Source organism: Chlamydotis macqueenii, chromosome 9 (genome assembly GCF_036417535.1).
Source record: "Chlamydotis macqueenii isolate bChlMac1 chromosome 9, bChlMac1.mat, whole genome shotgun sequence".
NCBI classification, from domain to species: domain Eukaryota; kingdom Metazoa; phylum Chordata; class Aves; order Otidiformes; family Otididae; genus Chlamydotis; species Chlamydotis macqueenii.
In genome coordinates, this window is record NC_141564.1 from 5,304,369 (window position 1) to 5,328,295 (window position 23,927).

The following is a 23,927-nucleotide window of genomic DNA, read 5'->3' on the forward strand; positions in this document are numbered from 1 at the left end:
TATATTACTAGCTGTTCTTCAAACAGCATAGCAAAGTAGCATTATCTTTTGGTGAAGTGAGAAGAGAAAGCTTTTTCTTTAATGAGCTGGGTTTGCATACTACTATTACTTGGAATCCTTTCCAGCCTAATAGTCCCCATGAGGAGCTTACTGTCTGCTCTCTAGCAAACCACAAGGGAAAATTCTACCAGTCAGATGCTGATAGAACTTTGTTATATCGCCTCTAGAACACTTGGCTAAAAGCTGGCTCAACTGCATGGCCTATTCTAACAGGTTTTACTGTATTGGACTATCAGATTTAACAGTGCTGCTGTGATGAGCTAGTCCTTCATCCTTTTAGTCTCCCACCCTGCTTTTCCTTAGGTGATTATCTGGAGAAATTTCCCCTGGGGTTGCTTGATGAAGATGGATGGGGATTAATATATATTTCTTATGTAATGGTGTGGCTTATTCTTGGGAAACCTGTGAAGGATCACAGTTTAAGAACAGCAGTCAGATAGAAAGGTAAAAGCTTAATTCTGATGTGCCAGGCATTATTTGGCTTTTATGAAGCAAATGAGCAGATGTGACAATCAAGCACCATGGAAACATGGTTTCTGTGAGGGATTACAACCTTATAGTGCAAGGATGTTTGTAAGATCTAATTTCTGGCTTTAGAAGCCTACATTTGAGTAGGAAGTCTAAGTCTGGGCACTTGCTGGATGTGCCCAGAACCACTAAAGTCTGGGCAAAAGTGAGGAACCAGATAGCAGTTCATTCCTATTCAGACCTGCCCAGGGTTTTGTCTAGGTATCTTACCTAATGGGCTTTGCCCTGTGATGCATGTTTATGATCTGATCACCTATATGACACAGACAAATCTCATTCTCATTTCTGAAATTGTCTCTTTATCTCCTTTGCGTAAGGAGCATTGAGTGCTCGGTTGACATATCACAAAGGCAGTTGAGCAGTAATGCTCAGGATATGCTGGAGTGTGGGAATGTTATATACATGGCTCTGAATTCCTCCTGTTGAAACTGTTTTCCATAGCAGGAAGGGGGGAAAACCAACACAAGAATGGATGACATAGCTCAGTTAAAGTACTCTCTAGGGATAGAAAGAAAATCTGGATTCCAGTCCCCTTACCAAATATTTATCGAAACAAAAATGGAACAGCTCCAAAAGGGGAATGAGAAGGACGGAGAGGGAGAGTCCTTTCCCCTATAGACTAGTGGCTTGGGAACTGAGGAAGAGGAGTGATGAAACAGAGGTCCAAACTTTCCAGGCTGTGTTCTGTCTGCTTGGCTAAATAAAAGAACTCTTAATGGTTACACGAGATGAAGTCTGTTTAGCCCATTCCCTACCAAATAGCAAGGAATTCATCCTGCGTACAGAGTTGTGCCAGTTGGCATGGGAGGAGAAGATGCATGCTGCTAGGCTTGGGGTGATCTGCTTCAGAGGTCTCCTTCCACCTGTCTCTATGAATTCCATAAAGGTAAACAGTTCTGTGTATGCCTGGACCTTGTTGCCACCCACCCCTGCCATTGTATATTGGCTGTTCACCGTGTTACTCTCCCCATCCTCGCTAGGCAGGTCCTTCCATGCACTGTGAAGGGAATGGAGACGGACATCTCGAGGTGCAGGTTCCACCGGTATGCTTAAGCTTTGAATACTCTTATTTGCTGCTGTACTACACAGATCTTGAACCCAAAGAAGGCTTAAGTACTTAGTGAGTTGTGATTGTTATTGCTCCTTTTAAGGAGAGGTGCTGGATCGTAAGTTAGGAGTTGAAAGTCTGTAAAAGTTTAGAAATTCTAGAAAGGAATTTGAATGCCATCTGCAATTTTTGTGGCCACAAGAGCCTTTAGAAGTCCCCTTCCCCTATCACATTGCATACCCATGCTAGTAAATTTAAAAATAATTTAAGAGTTTAATATTCCAGACCAAAAATAACACTGAAACATACCTACGTATCACATTGCAAATGCACCCAATGGTTCTGCATTTAATACTCACTTTCTCTTTTCCAGCTCAATGGGATAATCTTGCTTCCTTGAGAGGAAAAAGAAAACTCTTTGAAAATATCTCTGAAACCATTCCCTATTCTTAATAGCTGAGAAACTTTTAGCTCCTACTTACAAATCCTTGTTTGCAGAGTCTATGCTAGTTAAATTACTGAATGTGCATCTGTTACATATATTAAGTATGAACTACAGTATGATTGCAATTGCTGATGCTGCATACAGATCGTGCAGACCAAAAATCCAGTCAGCCTAAATGGATCCAAGCTTAAGCATTTTGGATGTAGTCAGGTACCGACAAGGCACCCACACAAAATCTTTAATCACTTCTACGTACTTGACTTCCAGCAATCAGCGTACTAGGGCTGGCGTCTCCTCCTCTGTCGTAGTGATCAAGCAGGCTGTGGGCGATGAAGCTGCTTTCTGAATGCAGTGTCTCACATTTTCGACAGAGGAGGATTTCACATTTTGGACACATTTTCCCAGAGTGTGGCTGCCTTAAAGAACATACTTCCTCCCGCGCTGGTTTCAGCTTTTTGGAGCCTTTCCTGTGTAAACATCTCCTCTTGTCTTCAAAAAGCTGACTTCTTCCCTGGGGGCTAGAAGAGTCAGAAAAAAAGGTGACAAGCTTAACCTATACCCTTCCTTGATAAATGAGATCAGCAGAAGCAATTAGTCTGTGATTTATGAACCCTTCTGAGGCTTTACCTGTGACACACTAGGAGCAGGTGCAATGTGTGGTCACCTGCAGAAAAAGGAATGAATGCAAAAAGGAGAGTCTGGCTCTGGTGCTGTGATGGCAACAAGCCATTAATTTTAGAACACAGAATTATTTAAAAGGTTGTCCCATTTAAACAAACATGTAAAAAAAAAAATTGGAAGTCAACTAGCTAGATAGGAGCTTTCTACTCAGTTCTTTAATGTGCAGCTTTCCTGTGGGTGATCGTGCACAAGCCTCATATTTGCATGAAGACATTTCACACAGCTCTGTGCCTAAATTACAGGCTTCTGACCTAGTAGACCTCACCTATATTATCATAAAGGTTCTTTTTCCACTTGCATGCAGTAATAATTGTGCTGGCTAGCAGGTAAGCCATGTATTTCACTAATCTTGAACAGAGATGGAAGGGCTGAAAGAAAAGCACTCTTGATTAAATTATATACTGTTATATAAAATAGTACTTCAAAATCAAGATGCTAACCTGCATTTTCCCTTACAAGAGCTGGTAAATCAGTGCTGAACTGTGGAGATTATCTGATTTAGCTACACCATTGTGAAAGTTCTGTAGGCCCTGATGACTTGAATGTTTTAAAAAAAACCCTGCCATGCAATGTGTCTGCAGAAATATATCCAGTAAAGTGTGAAGACTGACTTTCCATTAATGCAAGAGTACCACGGGAGAAGGATGCTACATTACTGGTTTGGGTTTTTGTAGCTCAATATGGGGAAAATCCATATTGATCACAAGTGTAAGGATCAAGGCCCAGAGTTGCTCTTGTGTGCCTCCTGAATACATGCTTCAGGGAAATTATGGACAATGGAGAAAACTCAGAGCTGTAATTCACTAATTCCTTGGACATTTGACTGTGTTTCCAGTCCAGTTTCTCAGCAGTGCAGCAAGATAAATGCCAAAGCAAAGCCCTTGGTATTAGTTGTTCTGCAATTGGATCAGTACGAGAGAAGAATCTGGCTCTCAGGATCATTTATGGATTTTAATCTTATGTCGAGCTTGTAACCAGCTGCTGTGGCTATCAAGCTTAATGTAGTTAGCTGAGTAATTGCTGGGACTTGCATGCACTTCCTGCTAAGACGGTAATTTCATGATAATTATCAAAGACAGACTCTTTTTAGGAGATCTGTATAGAAAACAGCTCTTGTAATGGGTGAGGAAAGACACTTTTTTGGGGAGCTACTCCTGATTTTAGCATAATACATACACTAAGTTTACCTTATTTTAAGAATAGTATCAACTACAAAGACTCAGGAAGATAATTTTAAATCCTATACAAATGATGACAAGAACTCAGAGTTAATACATGCACAAAGCAGGAAGCTCAAACTCCTTTTTGCCTTTTCACTTGCTTTGGTTAAAAAAGGAATAGTTTTGCATTGCTTGTCTTTTTTTTTTTTTTTTTTTTTTCATCAATCTGAAAAGTAGTAAGCATAAAGACATTATTATAGGAACAGAAGCAATGATTATGCTCTGATTCAGGAAACTTGGTAGCACTAACTTGTTGAGCAGTGATTTTGGCTGCTGCCCATACGTTGTCACTGTCCGTTATACCCTGGAGCTAGGGATAGTGGTGCAACAAAAACGGCAGTAGTGTTATTCCTAGAAATAGTGTCCTGGATTGTCACAACTGGTAGCGCTGTGTGTGCGGAGGAATAGAGATGCTGCCCTTCCAAACCTCTCTTTCTGGGAGGAAGCATAGGGAAATTGTTAAAAGATAAACATGCAAGTACACAAGGTTTGGGGACCTTAATTTCATAGCTACTCCTGGCAGTGAGTTGCTAGTTTTTAGGTCACGTTGTTTAATTAGCCTGTAACTGTTTCCTTGCTTGTAAAATAGTCCATACAGCAGAGGTACAAAGGTGTCTCTGAAAGGTGCTCTGGAAATACTTACAAAATGTATTGGTTAAAAATTTATATAAAATATAATCTTGGATATACTTACAATTTATTCTTAGGAGACCCAGAGAAGAGGCTCAATCCAGAAAATCTTTTCTTAAATAGTCTCTCCCGCTTTTTTCGGCTGTGCTTCCCATCTCCTATGCTTTCCTCTGTGAGTTCCTTCTTTCCTTTGTGCCAACTGATTTTATCTGTCATAACAACAGCACCTGCTTAGATGAAAGCAGAAGTATGAGTAGATTTTTGAAAGTCTCTCCTTTCCTGCATTGCACCTGATGAAGTCTGGATCTGTTACTCTACAAACCTGTAGTGTTCTGGTTATGCAGAAGGTTCAGCTGAGATCCGTGAGCAGCCGCTTTCCATCAGATGGAGCAAATACCTGCGTTGAAAAATCCTGCAGACACAAAGCAACTCCGGATACTCTTACTCAATCGCTATTCCATGTAATTATGGCAAGTAGGCTTGGACGTATAATAAATACTTCCCTCTAAGTGCTCTTTTTCATGATTAGGCTAGTTGCTGAAAACCAAGAGAGGAGGTGGCTTGTTTGGTAAAAGGAAAGAACCAGGAGCCAATGAAACAGTTTTGCGCAGAAAGCAGGAGCAGTGAAACAAATGTGAGATGGAACAAATGCTGCAAAGCAAAAACCAGAACCCTGAAAAGATGAAGAACCAAACAGGGATTTTAGTTAAGGCTTGGAAATCGTTTCCTTTTTCTTTTGATAAAGCAGTTGATTAGTCTGCATTTCCGTGTTGCATTGCTTTGTCTCCAAGAATTATCCCTTTGGCCTCTCTGATTGAATTAGTCTCTCTGCTCTGCATTTGATACTTAGTAATTGCATTAACTTTTGGTTGCTTGTCTTGGAGGATAGCGTTCACCCTCTCCTAATGATTGCAAGCGGTTTTCTGTTCCTACCTGTTCAAAATATTTTCCACAAATTGTCTAAAACAAATCACACTAAGTTTGTAGGCTTTAAAAAAATATTAAAACCATTTTGAATATGCATTTTTCTGGTTTCATTCTTCATCTGTTCCCCCACCCTGCCCCAGACCAGCCTTTTAAGGACAGTTCTCCTTAACCGGTTCTTACAGTAGGATATACAGAGATAGTAGGGACTCACTGTGCAAATGCTTTACAGGATCACAGTTTTTCATTGTGTTACAATTATTTACTAAAATCATGTAATGACACACATTAACAGAAAACTATAAATCCCTCGAAGGCACAAAGAGTGACACACCTTGCTAGTCATGCTTGGTAATGAGATACCAAGGTTTTAAACAGAAACTAGGTAAGCTGAACCTGTTTCTCCCACCGTAATGGCAGAAAAGATTTTTAAATGAAAGAAATTACAAACAGTTCATTGACTTGTAAAAGGCAACTATCACTAAAGAATAACTATGCTATTAAGAAATGAATAAAAGTTGTGAATGAAAGAAAATTATACACCTGACCATTATAGACTTCCCTTCAGTTTTTAATTTGTGACAAAATAATCTGCATGTTCCAGACCCATTTTAGGCATACAGTGGTGCTGAGGTGAAGCTTTGCAGAACAGACCAATCTATGGCTAATAAAATCAGCAACCGGGAAGGCAGGAATCTACCTTACTTCTGAGAAATGAGCTTCAAAGGCTTCTCACTGCAGGATCTTTCAGAACTAATTCTTCTTGTCTGAAAGATCAAGAGAGGAAAATGTAACATTGAAAGTACAGATGTAAGTATGTGGAAATTGGTGACAAAAAAATTGAAGATACACAGAAGGGTTTTTTTTTCTAAAGCCTTTCAGTCAATATTTTTTTTTAAATTGTACTTTGTACATATATTGCATAGTATTTAATTTCTCCTCTTTTAAAGATGAAGTTGTCTGGCTATGTTGAGTTTCCAGGGTAATTAATTCTAATCATGTAGGGGGAATTGCTCCTATAGTTTATGTTTAAATGTGTTGCCAGATCATAAGATTTGAATACCCAGCATTTGAATAATTTATTTCCTTGCCTTGCTTTTCTTCTCTGCTTAAATCTTGTGAAACTTGACTACCATTGCTTTCAATATACCAATTAATTGCCCTTACTTTTCTTACTTAGCAACAGCAATAGTGGTTTTTTGTTTTGTGAGCCAAAGTAACCAGTACTTTGTTACTACGGCTAGCCCTGAGATTTACTTTATTATGTGGTCAGTCCATAAATCTATATAATGACTCTTTAAAACAGGAATTGTACTTACAGATCTGGGAGAGAATAAGTTTCCTTCAGATGAAGATCATGTAACAGCAGTGGACTGCATCTGCAGGAGTCTCAGTGTTGTATCTGTAGGTTGTCTCTAGTTAATTATAGGCAAGCTCTAGTACCTGCAAGACTTCAGATATCAAAACTGATTTCCCCTGATGCTTGCCAACTGCTTTCATTCCTGGACTACCTGAGCAATGCATTGGTGCCTCTGTAACTGCCTTCATATTTACAAATATGATTTCAGGACAAAATATTAATTATGGATGGAGACCCCAGCAATTTACAAACGTGACTGATAGTTTTCTAACCCAGGTCTGGCAGACTAAAGATGCAGGAAACTGTTTTCCAGAAATGGGGCATTTCCACGGCCATCCCTCCAGTTGCAGCAGCACACAGCAACCCTGACCCAGCTGATGTCCTCTGAGGTAAAAGAATCAAACAGAATGAGAAGTAAAGTCTTTGTGGCAGGGACTGTCATGCAAGCACACAGGGCAAAAGATGCCAGACAGGAAAGGGATCTGGAGGGAGGAAATGACATGACTAGCAACTTGGGAAAGCTTTCTCTGTGTCCCAAAGATGCAGCTTTTCTGATCCAGTTCTGTGTCTTAGATAAAATTTGTTTGAACTAATTCTGATCATATTATTTTGCCACCACAGGGTGTCTCTGCATCTCTTCTTATACCACGTGCTTTGGTAGCCTTTAATGACAAGCTGCAATCTCAAGGGAATGTAGGGCTAAGGGAAAATGTCCCCCAGCTTAGCTGTGGATTTTCTTCAGGATCATGAGCCTTCTTGGATTGGAATGGTGATGCCTTTAGTAGCTGGTAGGAAATTCTTCTTTAGCAAGTAAGGCTACAGGCCAGTGATGTTTTAATTCGTTTTGAGAGCTCTTCCATATCAGATGAAAGAAAGCTGTGGCCATATGATGTGGTGCACTGGTCTAGCTTAAGCTCGTTCTGCACGATGTTCACAATGTTAGAAGCATTGTCCTTGTACTGCACACTTCTAATAAGCAGGCAATGCCTGTCTCCCATTTTGTTTCTGTGGGTATTTTCAGTTCTACTTCAATTAGGAAAGTCAGCATAAACACTGTATCATGTGCTCTGGATAGTTTGTATATTAAAACTCTTTCGTCTTGGGTTTGGTGTTTTCCAGGCTTTTTTGTTTGGTTGGTTTTTTTTTTTTTTTTTTGGGGGGGGGGGGGTTGAGTTTTATGAGCTTTGGTCTAGCATCAATAGTTATTTGTTCCACCCTCCATATAGTAGGGACATAAAATAACACCACAGAATAGGTAGGAAGGTCTAGATAGTGAGTCCCTCTGTCCCAGGAGCTCCTGGCCACACTAGCTATGCATGACTCTTCACTTCCTCAGTATTCAAATGTGTTTTGGGTTTGAAGACTAAGAAGATAATGTACCTGGCAGCAGGTGGTTCCAATATTGGGCTTAAGTCTATGTGTGGGTGTTAGTGTGGCTGTATGCTACAGGGGTATCATATAAATATATCTTTGTCTAGGATATCTGAAAAGCAAATTGTCCTCAGGAGGAAAGTTACAGAAGAATTCCAGATGAGAAGTGCTGAGCTAAGTGGTCTATTGACAGATAAAGCTTAAAGCTAGTCAAGAATCTTCTGATTGTCATCAGGGCATGGTAATTGGTTGAAACTCCAGCTTTTCATAGAGAGAATACGGTTTGAAGTGTTTTTTTTTACTTCCATCAGGAAAAGTTTCCTAAGGCCAGGCTGTTACGAGTGCAATGTGTGAACAAGCCCTTGGTGATGTGGTCAAACGTAGAAAACTAAGGCTCAAAGTGCTGCCTTAAGTGATATTTATTTATTCATGCAAATAATGAGCTCCACTTGAAGAAACAGAATCACCTTTCGGTGGCAGCAGGTATGGTGAGTCTTGAAAGCAGTGAGCAAGCTGTCTGGCAGGAGAGGGAGAAGGAGGACAGGTTCCTGTGACTAAGCTGCTCTGAAGTGTTCCACTGTTCCCAAGGGGCTGGTTCCCCTTCAGAGCTGACAGCTGGGGGCTTGCACCTGAATCAGGCTGTGATAGCACCTGAGCCTGGATGGAGGCAATAACAGAGTGTCCTGATGTACGGGCTGTGTGCCACTGCTGTGGGTGTTGTCATGTTCCCTGGTTGGTGTATTCTCCACGAAAAATATTCAACTGGTTGATGTCAAGTTTAGAAATTGGGACTAATGTGTTGCTCACCTCTAGTACCTGTACCTTTGCCTGTTGCTCTGAGGAACAACTCATTTTCTTTGGCTTCCACATGCAGAAAACACAGATTTGATCTGATGACACCAATGTACTTTATCTCTAACAGGCCTCCCCAGATTTGAGGTCTAGATGCTTATAAAAGCTCCGCTGTGTTCTGGGTGAGGTACCTTGGGTAGATACCTGGTTTTAAAGGCTTGTGCTATCTGTCACCAAAATGAATGGAACGTTAGTAAAGGCAGAGACTGGTGGAGTATCTTTTCACCAGTAAACCAGAAAAAGGTATCACTGGGGACAGCAATGTTAAGCTCCGATTTGAAAACCGGACTGTGTAGACTTTCTTCTTCCTTGGCCTCTGTTTGGAGTATGCGATGGCCTTGGCTTAAGTGCAAAGGAGCACACCCTGCTTCAGAAGTTGTTTTGCTCTGTACAGAGGGTGGAGGGTGTGCAAGAGAAGTGCTAATGTTAATGATGAGGATTCGAGGAGGAGATTGGATGCCTGGGCCTAGGTGGAGTGTGAGGAGAAGGCTGCAAGAAGTCAAAGCCAGGAGCAAAGAGAGTTGGGAACGGCTGTGTTTCATCAGAAAGACACCATCGTTTAAGAAGCAATGGTTGATCTAGTAGCCCATCTGCTTATGGTTTAGCTCTGTGTTATGGGTAGGAATTATAATTCTGATAACTTTCTGGTTTTCCTTAGCAAGTACTCGCCCATTACTGCACTGATTGAACTGTAATACCTCTAGTGATTGTCGTCTTTGTTGGGTTTTTTGTTTGTTTGCTTTTTCTTTTTTTCCTCTTCTTTCTAGAGAGGAGAGGGAGAGGAGAGGTGGTGACAGAAACATACAAAGGTTTTAATCTAAACAACGGCTCCTCGCCTCCTGGCTGGAAGGTGCCCGGCTCCAGTAACCACACCCCAGCGAGACGCTTCCTGCCCCGCGCGGGGAGGAGGCGGGATACGGGCAGGGCCAGAGGCTCCGTTCGCGTTAGCCACGCCAGGACTTTCTCCTGCCTGGTAGGAGGGTGGGGAGGGGGTACCTCTGTGCCTCGCCTCTGCCTCCTACTCTGTGATGTGAGGCGCAGGCATGCTCAGTAGCCGGTGCCTACCCCTCCTCTCTCAGCAACAGTGCCTTCAGTCCTAGGCGGCTGCAGGCGGGAGCGGCGGAGCCAGAAAGCCATCTTTGCCGGAGAGGGAGGCGGCAGACCCCGGGCCGCTCGGCACCCGCTGCCTGCGCACCATGTGAGTACCCGGGCGGAGCGGCTGGGGGCTCCCCTCCGCGCCCCGGGCTGCCCCGCCAAGGAACGCGCGCGGAAAGTTCCCAGCCGCCGCGGGGGCTGGGGAGCCAGGGCCGGGTGGTACCCGTGCTTCCGCGGCCGAGGGGTGGGGATCAACTTCTGCCGCCCGGGGTCTGGGGGTGTGCAGCGCGGTGAGCGAGTGGGGCGGAGGGAGGGAAAGGGGAAGAAAATGTCTGAAGCTGCCGTAGCCCCTGGATGGCATCCGTGCAGTTGCCGGCTCCGGGGAAGGATTTCCAGGGCGTGGGGCTTCGCGGCTGTGATTCAGCCAGCCGGAGTCTGGAGCCAGCAGCATCCAAGTCCAGTCTACCTGCCGCTGCTGTCAACCGGCGGACGCTCGGATGGGGCTCGCACGGCTGTTTTTCCGGCTGCCAGTCAGCAGCGGAGAGGATTATTGACACGTTTCTAACTCGGATTAATATTCAAAAGGAAATGCTGGACCGAGATCCTCAACAGGTTCAAGTCGGGGTTGCTGGATAGCCTGAGTCACTCAGTGCTGCCAATCCACAGCCGCCGGGTCCTGTTTATTTTATCTGTTTCATGCAATCTTCTCTCTCAAATACTAGCTGTCTGATCAATTCAGCCTCACCATCTCCAGTACCAATGGCTTCCCATCAGCAGTGCTTGATAATAATATCTTCCCTCTTGTTTGCATCTCTTCAAATATCTCTTCCAAGTCTTTACATTCAGCATTAACATTCTCTGCTAGGCAGCGATGAAAGCCCCAAAGTCCATTCTTAAACCAGAAGTGTACTGAGGTAAGTAGGAATTGATTGGACCCCTGTTCGTTCACAAAGGAATTTGGGTAACTGAATGCATTGTTTTACTATCATCTCAATTCATTGCTCCTTCCCAATGGCTCCTGAGGGACACTCACAGATGATGTCCAAAACAGTCAGTCACTCACATGCGGCGCTACAGAACATGTGTGGGGCTAAATATCTGCTGGTATGGACTGGTCTTGGAAGAATTGGAGCTTGGTTGATTTAGACGAGATGAGGAGTGGAAACAGACGTGGCAATCTGTGATTAAATTACTTTTAAAATATCTCCAATAACCAACTGTTCTTCATGAGGGGTTTTCAAAATACAGTCTACAGTCACATATTCTGAGATGTTGGCTTTTTTCTTTAATGCTATTTCCTATATAATATATTGGACAATAAGCTTTTGTATAAGTTGTCTAAAGTGTTTCCAAAGCAGGGAACTCTTTGGAAGTCAGAAAAATTGCTATCTAAAAGAAGATTCCTTATGTAAACACTGAACTCTGTCTAGCACAAGCCAGTTCATTGTAACCTCCTGTTGCCTATTTGTGTTTGTATGGAGCTAGATGATGACATCAACAAATACTTTTATTTGTATGTGAGCTGTTCTCCAATGATTAATACAAGAGTTTGCTGCTGCAGTATTCTACAATCTAGGCTGTTCAGACACAAAGCAGTAGGTCAGATAATGTTTAACTTCACCTGTGTGTATTTCAGTCTTGGTGTATATAGACGTTCGTGAGAGCATTTGTCAATAAAGCAGAAAGGGTGATGCTAATGTAACTTGGTCATACTTCTGTAGGGAACTTGCATCAGATTTCTGAAAAAAAAAAGAAGAAAAAGGAAAAGCAGTTTTTGTCTTTTTTGGCAATATAGACTTCCCGTTTGATAACTGAAAGAAAGCTAAAGCAAATAAGCAGGTTGTCATAGGCAGTGTCAGTTGGCATCAGTTTCATTGCCAGATATTGTGATGTAAACTTTTTTTTTTAACATCCGCATGAATATTATGTCCCAGTATTTTCTGGGTTACTGATAAACAACAGAGATAAACGTGTATTAGCTACTGACTTGTAGCAGCAGCTACAGTTGTAGTTCACTGGACTATAAAAGCTAATCACTAGTGAGCACCAAATACTCTGTAGAGGTTACTTCTCCTGCTGTTACACCTACAGAGCATTGCAAACATGGACTCATTGTGTGTCTACAGACATGCACGTGAGACAGTGTTAATAAAGAACTTCCTCACTGAGTTAAATGACAGCTCCATCTAATTCTGCCTTTCTGTCCCCTAAAGCAGCTTGCAGGGAGTGCTCAGGGAAGAGTACAAGAAGACAGTGAGTAATGCAGTGGTATTCCCAGAATACTTTCCAGTTGCTAGCAATTTAAGGCTCAGGGAGTGTCTGGATCTGAGGAGAGTTCTTTGCATTTCTTGAGTCCCAGTGGATTTTGTTGCTCCTTCAGGAAGGTGTCCAGTTGCTCCATTTGCAGTGTCCTGTTGCAAGGAGTTCCACAGCCGGACCATGCAGGGTGTGAAAGCTGCTTCCTGTTGGTTTGGAGCTAGCAGATACTAGGTTCTGTCTGATCTTACTCTTGTATTGGAAATCAGTGAACAGTGTTCCTTATTCACCGTTTTCTCTGTGACTTGTGACTGTGTATCACCCCAGCAGACCTGTGCTGATTGACATCAGGTGGGAATCTGTCCCTGTGATACCTGTCACAGTGAGTACAATCCAGGGCAGGTAAGATAAATTCAGCTAACAGACATTTTTCAGGTTGGTGCAGGCAGAGGAGAGGAAGCTGTGGCATAAAAAGGTTGAATGGATGCAGAGAGATTTAAGAGGGATGTAAAGCAAGAACAGAGAAAGGTTGGACCATACCAGTGCAGCTGAGAAGCTGAGCTGAGTTCCAGGTGTAAGGGAGAGCACAGAAACTTACTTGGAGGAGATAGGAGGAGCTGTGAAGGGAGACAAGGACAAGAAAACAGCACTCAGAGCAAAGGTGCTTATAGACTTTGTTTCTCTCTGGAAAATAGACTAACAGCAGCAAGTGAAGTACATGGTTTTGTTTCTTTTACAATGGTCACATCTCAATAGGTAATTATATATAATAGAAGCTCATGGCATCAAGTCATCTGTTGTTTACAGATAGGTCAGTGACCAGACAGCAGGGTGCCTTTGATTACATTAATCCCATACAAATATGCTCTACTGCAGGGTACAACTTTTGTGAGACAAGCAGCAAAGCAAAGCACCTGGCTCTCCCTGGGGCAGAATTGCCTCACTGTATCTCATTCCTAGGGTAGCAGTTGGAGCTTTCTAAAAAAAAAAATCATTCTGCCTGTTTTAGAGCAGCAAGGGGTACATCCTGGAGGGGATGGATGGGATTAAAATGGTTCCACCAGTTGTCATGAATCTGTTCTGGCTGAATGTCTATTCAGTTTCTCTGAAAAGAATGGCGTGACTATGGTCTCTTGCTGTTAGTAGAGCAGTACTTAGTCCTCCTTTTGTGGACATAATTGTATGAAACTCGACAAAATCTCCCTACCCTGCCCTTCTCTTTTGCTGAACAGCAGAGACAAACCGATTTAGTACTGTTCTCTGCACAATTCTGACCCACTGCTTAGGGAGTTTAGTGGCTTAAAAAAGTGAGTAGAGCCCGTGCATGTCCTAGGAAAGTATAATCAGCAAGAAATGGAGGGGTAAATTTTCTAAGTAGTGCAGCTTTTCCATGCTAGTAAGTGGCTGTGTTCCCTTAGAAATATGTTCCAAAAGAGTTCTGGGAATCCAAGGTGGCAGGAAGACTTGAGTCCGCTGGAACTCTCAGGGTTTTACATCTCTTAGCCCGCTGCCTCAGACCCAGAGAAGCTAAATTCAGCCTCAACATTTTCTTACATTTCCTGCTGCCCTTTAGAGTCAGAGGGACCGATGGTTTGAGGGTTTTGTAGCATTGGTTCCCCCAAGCATAGCTATGAAGGAGTGAGTTGTTCTTCTCATTTAAGAGATGTAATGGGGCTTGTAGTGAAAATAGCCAGGCTACACTCAGTGGAGCAGGACTGTGTACTTCAGAAGAGGACGTTGAGAAGGGAAAACCACCCTATTTTCAGCATGGTTCTATTCTGATCTTTGCTGTAGAACCAGAGTCTTTCTATTCAAATCCTTGTTTGCTGTAGATCCAGAACTCACAGCTCTGAGTGATAGCCTTGAAATAAGGGCATTAGGAATAGGAGCTTTGAGGCATCAACAGAGGGATGTATGTGTTTTGTTCATTGCTTGCTTCCCTTGACTTTCTCTTTTGTGTTATCATGGAAATAGGGATCTCCTTCGGGTATTGATTTAGAAATTAATGCTTCCAGTTCACATTAAGTGTTATTTCTTATACACTCACTTGCCATTTGAAATAAAAGTGGACAAGTAGGTGATAAATCTTTTAGATATTTGGGTGATGAGTGTTTGCAAGTGTAGTGATGAAAATGAATGGTCTATTGAGTGAAGAAAATAATCTCAGAATGAGGGCAGCTGAGAATTATATGTGACAAGTACAGACAAAATGAATGTGTCATGATAAGCATTCTTCAAAATGGGCTAATATGAGGTAGATGAAACCCAAATATATTTAGTCTCTTTCCTTGTGACTTAGTGCTCATTCCTTCTGCTCTGCATTGGCCGTAACTAGTTCCTGTTCACTTCCAGGAATTTTGCATAGATAGTTCCAGCTGTGGAGTGACTTGCGGGACACTTAAAGTGGCTCCAGTAGAAGCTGAATCGATCTGACAAAGGAGCATTTCCCCTTTTTTAGATGCTATTTACATCATTAAGGTCTTCCTTTTCAATCCCATTGGCACCAGAATGCAGGCCACAGTTTGCTTTCACTTGGAGGGGCGTCCAGTACACTTGGAATCGACTGCCCCAGGGGTGGAAACACAGCAACACAAATACAGTACAATAGCTCACAACAGATCTCCACATCCAGTCTCTTCCAAGTAGCAGGGGGCCTCCCTTCAGCACCCTCCTCACTTATATACCGAGCATGATGTCAGATGGGCTGGAATAGCCCTTTGGCTAATTTGGGTAAATTAACCCCAGCTGTTAGCTAATTAGTTAACTATCCCAGCCATAGGGGCTACCAGCTTCAGTTCTCCACCCAGCTCAGGTAAATATTAACTCTATTCTGGCCAGAACCAGGACAGCTGTAGAGCATCAGGCAAACCCATGTTTTTGTGCATGTTATGTACAGAATGCTCCTGGGGTGCACAGGCACGGTTGAAGAAAGAAGAGCGATGTATTCAACCTGTTCTCCCCTTCCTCCCGTCGCCATTCTGCCACCATTTGTAGGATACACAATGCATGGAAGGTTCTCACTGACAGTTTTAGCCAAATGTTTATGGTGCCCTGGAAGTGGCAGTACAGATTGTCCCAAATAAGTTCAAATTGACTGAACTGCTCATTTTAGGCAATTCTGACTTAGAGAATATCCTCTCACCTACCTCATTCAGTACTCTCTGCTGTCATTATTTGTAGCCATTCGTAGCCATTACCAGCAATTAACTAGGCTGGTGCTTTTTAATGATACAATTATTTTTTCTCTGATGTCTGTGCTTGAGCCCTCTAAACTCTTTTCCATTATCCACACCACCAAACGATTACAAGGTGATTTTTTTTTTTTTTAACTGCTCAGTTATGACAACCTTATGTTCTTCTGTGTAAAGTAGTAACTCATTGAAGTAGATCTGTCTGTACATTTGCAAGTAAGTATTTTGTCGGTTGCAATTATAGTATAGCTTCTGAACTGGGCGAAATAATTAGAATGGAAGTTCCTGACCAAATTATCTGAATTACCTGATCTAGTTCCTTGATCTCTTCAGATGCAAAACTTAATGAGAAATTTGTATAAAAATGAAAGCATTTGTATTTCAGAGTAAATAAGAAAGAAATTTAATTTATCAGGTGACAACTTACACCTGCAGGACTTGGTAACACAGGGTCAAAAGAGAACTCTTATAGAAAATAGAGATTCTTCTGTGATGACCTTTTAGAAGATCAAAAACACATTGTTTCATGCATTCTTTTGCTTTTTCTTTGAAAAGTACAGTCTCATCTACTGCAGTGCTCCCTAAGTGCAAACAGGTAAATGTGTTCGAATCAAGTGCTGTCACAGCATATTAATACATTAGAGCTGTAGTTTCTTTGTGTTTTGCAGGCACCAAATAGCTGACAGTTTGTGCTTGTGAGGAGTAGGTGCTATGAACTTCACTGGAGTTTTTATTATTATGAAACATGTCAATACCTTGCAGAATTGCAGAATTTGCAAGAAGCTGGAGACAGAAACAGAACTCATGAGTGATGAGAATACACCAGAGGCTGGGATGTGTCCTCCTTCATTGAATGGTATCCTTGTCATGGAGTCTAAGTAGAAAAGGAAGTGTCCGCAGAGTTTACACAACTCCTTACACGGTCTACAAAAGAGTTAAGAGAGGAAACAGACAGTGATAAGTGTTGTACTGAACTGTTGTTAGTGCCTGATACTGCATAGATGCTGATTTTCTTTTAAGATGCTTACACCAGATCCAGATGGGAATTATATATTGAACTTCTAAAATTATAATTGGAAAATGAAATTGAAAAATGGGGCAGTGCTAAAAATGCAGTCATTGTAGGGAAAATGCTTTTCTTATTTCACATTCTGGATGTGGGAAAATGTATTGTGTTACAAAATTATCAAAAGACTTGGTTACGTTTCTTGAAATGAAGTTGCAAAATTTGATATTTAAATAACTTCTTAAAGGACTATAGTGCACATGTTCAAGAGAGATGTTTTGTGAACTGGTTTTGGAGATAGTAAAACATCTGACTGGACAGTGTCCTGAGCAACCTGATCTAGTGGGCCTTGCTTTGAGCAGGCAGTTGGACTAGATGATCTCCATAGATCCCTTCCAACTTCAGCACTTCTATGATTCTGTTTGAAAAGGTCAATCAAAATTTAATATGTTGAAGTTAGTTAAACTAACATTTGGCTGTTTCCCAGACATTCAAGATTTGGATTTTTCCATCCATGAAAACTTGGTAGCACTTTAATCTTCAACTTGTTGGTAGTGGATGCCACAGAAATACCTGTAATAGAAGGCAAAAACATACGGTATTTGGGAAGGGAGGAAATATGTGAGTTCAAAGGAAAAAAAAATAATCAAACAAACAAAAAACAAATCACTGGAATGCATTATTAAATTTGGCTTGAACACAGAAGTTCATATTCCTCCCAGAGAGAATGAAACCCAGATTCCTGCAAGCCAGCTTTCTCATCTTTCATATTCAATGCAATCTTCTCTAGCTTGGTGTCTGCTCCTGTCTCTCTACACCATGCCTTGCATCAGGTTGGTAGTTTGGAAAAAACTATTGGTCTTTTCCCCGTAAATGAGTAGTGCAGATTGCACGTGTTAATAAAACTATATGTGCTTATTTCACCTTAGGGTGTCCTGGTCCATAACAGAGGAGAAGCAAATCTTGCCGTCAAATGCAGCAGACTGGAAGAGGTAGGAAGATTACCAAGGAGTGGTGTGCTGACCAAGACAGGAGTTATGACACACTGTTAAAGAGCTGTGGCTTTTGCAGATCAGTTTGTAACTTCTGGAAATCATTGGTTTAAACCCTGGTTGTCTTGGCAAGATGGTGGCTGTTGAATTAGCCCAAAGGACTGTGCTGCTTCAGGGCACAGCTGTAGAGGTGGATCCTTCCTCAATGGAGTTGTACAGGAGCAACATGGGCATACTCGGCAGAGAGTGCTCCTTATATCCATGCTGGTAGCAGGTACCTCTTGGTCTTGGGCTGTCAGCAGGACAGATCCTTAGCTTAGCATCTTCTCTGCATCATCTCCAGATCTCCTTTCTCAGTCTAGATTTCATGTACTCTGGAGAAGTGATGAGGAGTGAGTTTTCTCAGTGAGCCTTGTGAACTGCAGTTCTTGCTGGAATTAATCTCTGAACCTTCAAAGTGAGCGATGCATGCAAAGCCCTCTGCTCTACTGAAACATGGCTGCCTATATAAGAGCAAGTGTGCATCTGTGAAAGAAAGAACTTGGGAATTGGCTCCATAGGCTTCTCAGCATCTCCTCTTCTCCTACAGAAAGGCCAGGGGGCTCTGGGAGGTGGGGGGTGTTGTAATGCTGAGGTCCAGACACTGGGTCCAGAGTTAGGCAATGTGCCAGCATTTTAGAAATATATGGGTCCTGGTGCAGCTTTCCTAGAAGCTATGAAAATTATTAATTATCCTTAAACGCACTTGCTATCTACTTCAGGAGGTTAATGGTTAGAAATTACATTTGTTCATTTGAATTCGCCTACAAAAATAGTTCCTCTTTATCATGCAAGTGAATCTGGCTCTACTTAGGGCCTTAATTACAGTGTGCTGCAGTAAGGCGAAGGGCACTGCTGCTTGAAAGCATAAACCTGATCTGCTGTTATCCCCCAGCTGTGTGCACAGACTATCACATGGGACAGTGTTTTATATGTTATTTTGGAGTTTAGACGGGAATTCTGAGACCAGACATTTCTTACTGCTCTCGGTGATCTTGAACAACACTGAAAAAAGAGGCAAAAGTCTCTCTCCTTCCTTGCTCTCACACACATGCACGCACACGCTCTTTTAGGTTGATGCGTGGGAAAGCTTCCTGAATTCCAGCTAGGTTTGCTGATAGCTCTGACAGAGAATGGTTACCCCTTCTCTTTCCTTCATGTGTCTCCAGTAGTGTCCATTTCCAGTGTATGCACAGAGAGGATAGCTGTACCCAACAGCTGTCACCCATGGTGACAATTCAGATGGGGAAAGGGGAAGGAAAGCAAAGAAACAAAGAGCTTTAATCAACAGCAGCAAAACCAAAGTTGTAATGTAACCCTGAAAGGCATAGAGCACTTATTTAGTGCTGTCACTGAACTGCTAAATTGACGACCATGGCACGGTGTGCTGACGAACATCCTGAGTGGGATCAAATTTTACAAAATTGTTGCCACAAGATAATTGGATGTGCCTATTGGTAAAAATGCAAAGATTCTTAATAAATTATTGAGCATCAATAAACAAAACTTTGTCAGAATGACCTTACATCCCTGGTATGGGGTGAAAGTGGTGGATGCTGCAGGCCTAGTTTGCTAGAACTGATTCTGGTCTAATACTCATATTTGCAGGGGACAGTTGTGTACAAGTATAGCTTTGTTTTCCATCACAAGTGCACGGAGTGACAACAGTCTTTCCAGAAGGCTTTGGGTATCTGGTTGTTTCCTACACTTAAAAAGCTGACTGAGGTTTGATGATGCCTTATAGCCTATCAGCTTACCTGAGAATTTCAAAGCAGAATTCTCTGAGCTGGTGTCAGTTCTGCGGTTGAGAGCCTCTCTGCTGATTGGGATGTGGGGAGAGCTCAGCTTGAGAGCGGGTACTGCCAGGATGAATCAGCAGATATCTTCCTGGAAGCAATTGACAGTCTGGATATCCCAAGTGTTTAGCAGAGATCCCACTAGGCTATAAAAGTCTGCCTCTAAAATGTTTGACTTTTTTCCAGCAAGGAGCTGTACAGTCATTCCCTGACAGCTGTGGTATTGTCTCCCACACACATATGAAGATCACACAGTGACATTTTTCAGCAACTTTGTTTACTAGATGATATAAATACAGTCACTTAACATTTTAATACTTTTCTCTTTGCATTGAACATTTTGGGGAGACTAGGAGAAGGGAATGGAAAGGCAGAATATGCCCCATGTGTCTTGGCATATTGACACCTGCACATTTTTCATGTCAGTTTTCAATTGCTTCATGAAGCAACATGTTCTGTTATATTTCATCTTCATAATTGATGCATAGCTACAGCAGCAATGTTAAAGCAAAGACTCTTGCATTCACATGTTCATTGCCCTTGTTGTGACAAGCAGTTTTATACAGTTAACTCTAGGGGAAAATGAGGATTTGATTTTAAGTTCTGTGCAGAGACTGAAATGTTTTAGCAGTAGAACGATCTCCTAACATAAATCACAGCTGACAGGTGCTTTTTTTGTTCAACTCCCACCTGGCAAAGCCAGTTACAAACTATGCAAGTTGATGTTTTTCTTGTTATTGACTTCCAGGTAGCCATTCACTGAGGGTCTCCTTCACCATCACAGTTTTAGAAATAAAGCCTGTTTTCGGCCCTGAGCCCCCTCTCCCAGCCCTTCCTATTTCATGAGCAGTCTGGATGGTGCAACTTGTCATGCAGAAAGAAGACACTTTGACTTAGACGAAAACATAACAGTTACAGAATCAAACATTCACTATATTTGGGCAGAGGAAAGAGGTTAACAAGTCAGACAGTGTGTGTCGATGAATCTAGAGGGGGCCTGCACCTTGGGGAAGGGAGCATTGTACCCAGATAGAAGAGTGGAGTTCCTCTCTTAGAACTACCCTGGTTCCTGTGCACTGTCAGTGAACTAGAGGTACCAAGATTTCGGAGTAACTTGCTGTAGTCTTGGAGGAATCTGCAGTTCTCGTAGCAAGTGAAAGAACTGCAGAAACCTCCAGTTTGATTGCACTGAATGGTTGCTAGTGTTGAAGACTCAGCAAAGGGAAAAGGAGTCTAAGAGGTCATATCTGTATAGAAAGTTAAATCCAAAATCCTCAGAGGCAACGTGGCTAATGGCTCTAGATCAGGCTCAGCAGAGACTCAGCTCACAGCTAAGTCATTCTGTACAAGCTCGCTTTCACTTGCAGATGCTGCAGTTGCATCATGTAACTTGAGGGAAAACATTTTTAAAAGCAGAAAAAAAGTAGTTCAGAAAGTAACTCCCAATGAATTAAGCATTACATACTTTGCTGAGTGAACCTGAACAATCCCCAAATACTGTAAAACATTTAACAAGTTAACCAGTGACTAGCCAAATGTTCACTTACTTTAAAACTGCACTTTTTTTTTTTTTTTTTTTTTTTCTTTAGTTTGGTGATAGTGCTTGTCTCTGGGTTTGTTCTAGCATAGCTTGGCTCTAGAACTGACTCTAGTTTATACTGAAGGCAGCTGTTCCCCCAACCTGGACCAGAGTAGTTGTGCTTCAGTGTTTGGATGTAATCAACCATCTGCAAAACTCCTCTAGTTGAAAGGATTCTTCTCAAAGACTTATGTTGATTTCTGTAATCTTTGTTTTGCTTTGAAGCAGGTTGCTTATGGGATTATGCATGTAAATAGCAAAGGAAGGTAATTGATAAAGATTTCTTCATGTCTTTTAAAAAACTGTAATCTGGAATTTAGGATAACAAATGAGAAACTCCTCTTATTTGAAGGGCGGTGGGGAAGTATTGTGAGTAACAGACAGGGGATAGCAACCTGGTGAGCGTATGGGGAAGAAGAGACAAATATAGGTGTTTACACTTGCAGCTTGCTGCACCGAGCCAACATTCAGTCTCTTGACAGCACAGCCACATAACAGTCTCCAGCAGCCAGGTGTCCTAGGCAGTGACTCATACTCTGAATACAGTTTTCTGTTGTTTTCGCTGAGGTCCCTTATTAACCTGCAGATGGTCTATCTCAAAATCTGCCTTCCCCTGCAACTTCCCAAGGGTGAATGTGACTTGTTCACCTGTATTTGAGACTATTCCCTTCCTGAGGTGGCTTGATTACAGATTGATTATAGATTCACCAACCAGCAAGCATCAACTAGAGGTCCAAGCGACAGAGGGCTCCTAGCTTAACCTCCTATGGAAATGGCCTTCCTTTGAATTCATACTGGGATGGCAGCATGCTTTTTTGGGGCTGCAACAGCAGAAACATATCAAATACGCTGTCAGTGGTGACAAGAGACAAGACTGCAGTAATTCCCTTGTGTTGTCAAATAAACAAAGAGAATCCCTCCACTCTGAGCTACAATTTCCTTTAATTTGGTCAAAGTAGAATCATTTGTGTTTATTCTTGGCTGTCTCTTTGAAAGAATAAACTAGGCAAACTTGGCTCCATTCTTTCGTAACAGAAAAGACTGGTTGTAGGCTGAGGTCAGAAGAAAATGAATTTAGAATATGTGAGGAATTAAGGTGAGGGCCTTGACTCTTTCTTACGCCAAACAGAACTTTTGAATTTCAGAAAAGCCTTTGCATTTTCTGTCCTATCAAGCGCCAACCTTGTAAATCCTTATCTCAGAAGCAGTGCAGAAAAATGAGAATTGTCAGGATGGAGAAGGCTTCTTTTACTTTCATCTTGCATCTCAAATGGCAGCATCATGGATGCCTCAGCATTTGCAAAAATACTAGATACATGAGAGATTCTATGACCTCTGAACAGACCAAACAGCCCAATAATGTCTCATAATGGAGACTTGAAATTTTAAGCAAAATTTTCTCTCTCCCAAACTCTTTTCATTAGCTAGTAGAACTCTAGGTATTCTTGCTATGTACACACAGGGGGAGAGAGGTGGTCGTGCTAAGCCATCCTTTCCCTGTTTCCAGTTAAAGAGCTTTTTGGACAAAGGCTGACTGGCTTTGTACTGAACACATATACTGGGAGTGTAGTAGCAGACACAGGATGTCTGCTCTGCTAAAAATGAAGCAACATGCTAAATCTCCCTATATAGTATTAATGCAGGAACTATTCCCTGGGCAATACCATTTCTTCTACTGCTAACCCATATCTGTCAGTGAGCACTATAAGCAAGGCTGAATCAGGGATTGTGTGTCTTTGGCATGGAATAGATTATAGAATCATAGAATCATAGAATGGTTAGGGTTGGAAGGGACCTTCAAAGGTCATCTAGTCCAACCCCCCTGCAAGAAGCAGGGACATCCCTGACTAGATCAGGTTGCTCAGAGCCTCATCCAGCCTGGCCTTGAACGTTTCCAGGGATGGGGCCTCCACCACCTTTCTGCGCAACCTGTTCCAGTGTTCTATAACTCGCATCGTAAAAAATTTTTTCCTAATTTCTAATCTAAATCTACCCCCCTCTATTTTAAAACCATTACCCCTCGTCCTATTGCAACAGGCCCTACTAAACAGCCTCTCCCCATCTTTCTTGTAGGCCCCCTTGAGGTACTGGAAGACTGCTCTCAGGTCTCCCCGGAGCCTCCTCTTCTCCAGGCTGAACAGCCCCAACTCTCTCAGCCTGTCCTCATAGGAAAGGTGCTCCAGCCCTTTTATCATCTTTGTGGCCCTCCTCTGGACCTTCTCCAACTGGTCCATGTCCTTCTTGTGTTGGGGGCTCCAGAACTGGACACAGTACTCCAGGTGGGGTCTCACCAGGGCAGAGTAGAGGGGGAGAATCACCTCCCTCGACCTGCTGGCCACGCTCCTCGTGATGCAGCCCAGGATGCGGTTGGCCTTCTGGGCCGCAAGGGCGCATTGCCCACTCATGTTAAGCTTCTCACCCACCAGCACTCCCAAGTCCTTCTCCTCAGGGCTGCTCTCAATCCATTCTCTGCCCAGCCTGTATTTGTGCCTGGGATTGCCATGACCCAGGTGCAGGACCTTGCACTTGGCCTGGTTGAACTTCACGAGGTTGGCACGGGCCCACCTCTCCAGCCTGTCCAGGTCCCTCTGGATGGCATCCCTCCCTTCCAGCGTGTCAACGGCACCACACAACTTGGTGTTGTCGGCAAACTTGCTGAGGGTGCACTCTATCCCACTGTCCATGTCGCCGACAAAGATGTTGAACAGGGCCGGGCCCAGCACAGACCCCTGAGGGACGCCACTCGTGACCGGTCTCCACATGGACATTGAGCCGTTGACCACCACTCTCTGAGTTCGGCCATCCAGCCAACTCCTTATCCATCGAGTGGTCTGTCCATCAAACCCATGTCTCT

The 23,927-nt window shown here is 42.7% G+C and overlaps 2 protein-coding genes across 9 annotated transcripts in view; one reads left to right on the plus strand and one right to left on the minus strand.

Moving 5' to 3' along the window:
* The window catches only part of PGBDF (plakoglobin binding and degradation factor), an 84,421-nt gene that overhangs the window by 5,279 nt on the left and 55,215 nt on the right, over window positions 1–23,927 (minus strand). For 3 of the 8 annotated variants that reach the window (XM_086754350.1, XM_086754349.1, XM_086754347.1), the window contains 2 exons: window positions 4,677–4,839; window positions 2,338–2,599 (listed from right to left, as the gene is read on the minus strand). In XM_086754350.1, coding sequence (XP_086610476.1) covers window positions 2,338–2,599; window positions 4,677–4,839 — 425 coding nt within the window. Of the gene's footprint in view, window positions 1–2,337; window positions 2,600–4,676; window positions 4,843–4,934; window positions 5,659–10,400; window positions 11,954–16,416; window positions 16,586–23,927 lie in introns of those variants that run through there. The other 5 variants (XR_015259328.1, XR_015259326.1, XR_015259327.1 and 2 more) reach the window with 4 other exon arrangements.
* Window positions 7,704–23,927, plus strand: part of LOC104475461 (vesicle-associated membrane protein 2) — a 49,890-nt gene continuing 33,666 nt past the window's right edge. The window contains exon 1 of the mRNA XM_086754351.1: window positions 7,704–10,317. Coding sequence (XP_086610477.1) covers window positions 10,316–10,317 — 2 coding nt within the window. The 5' untranslated portion in view covers window positions 7,704–10,315. The remainder of the gene's footprint in view (window positions 10,318–23,927) is intronic.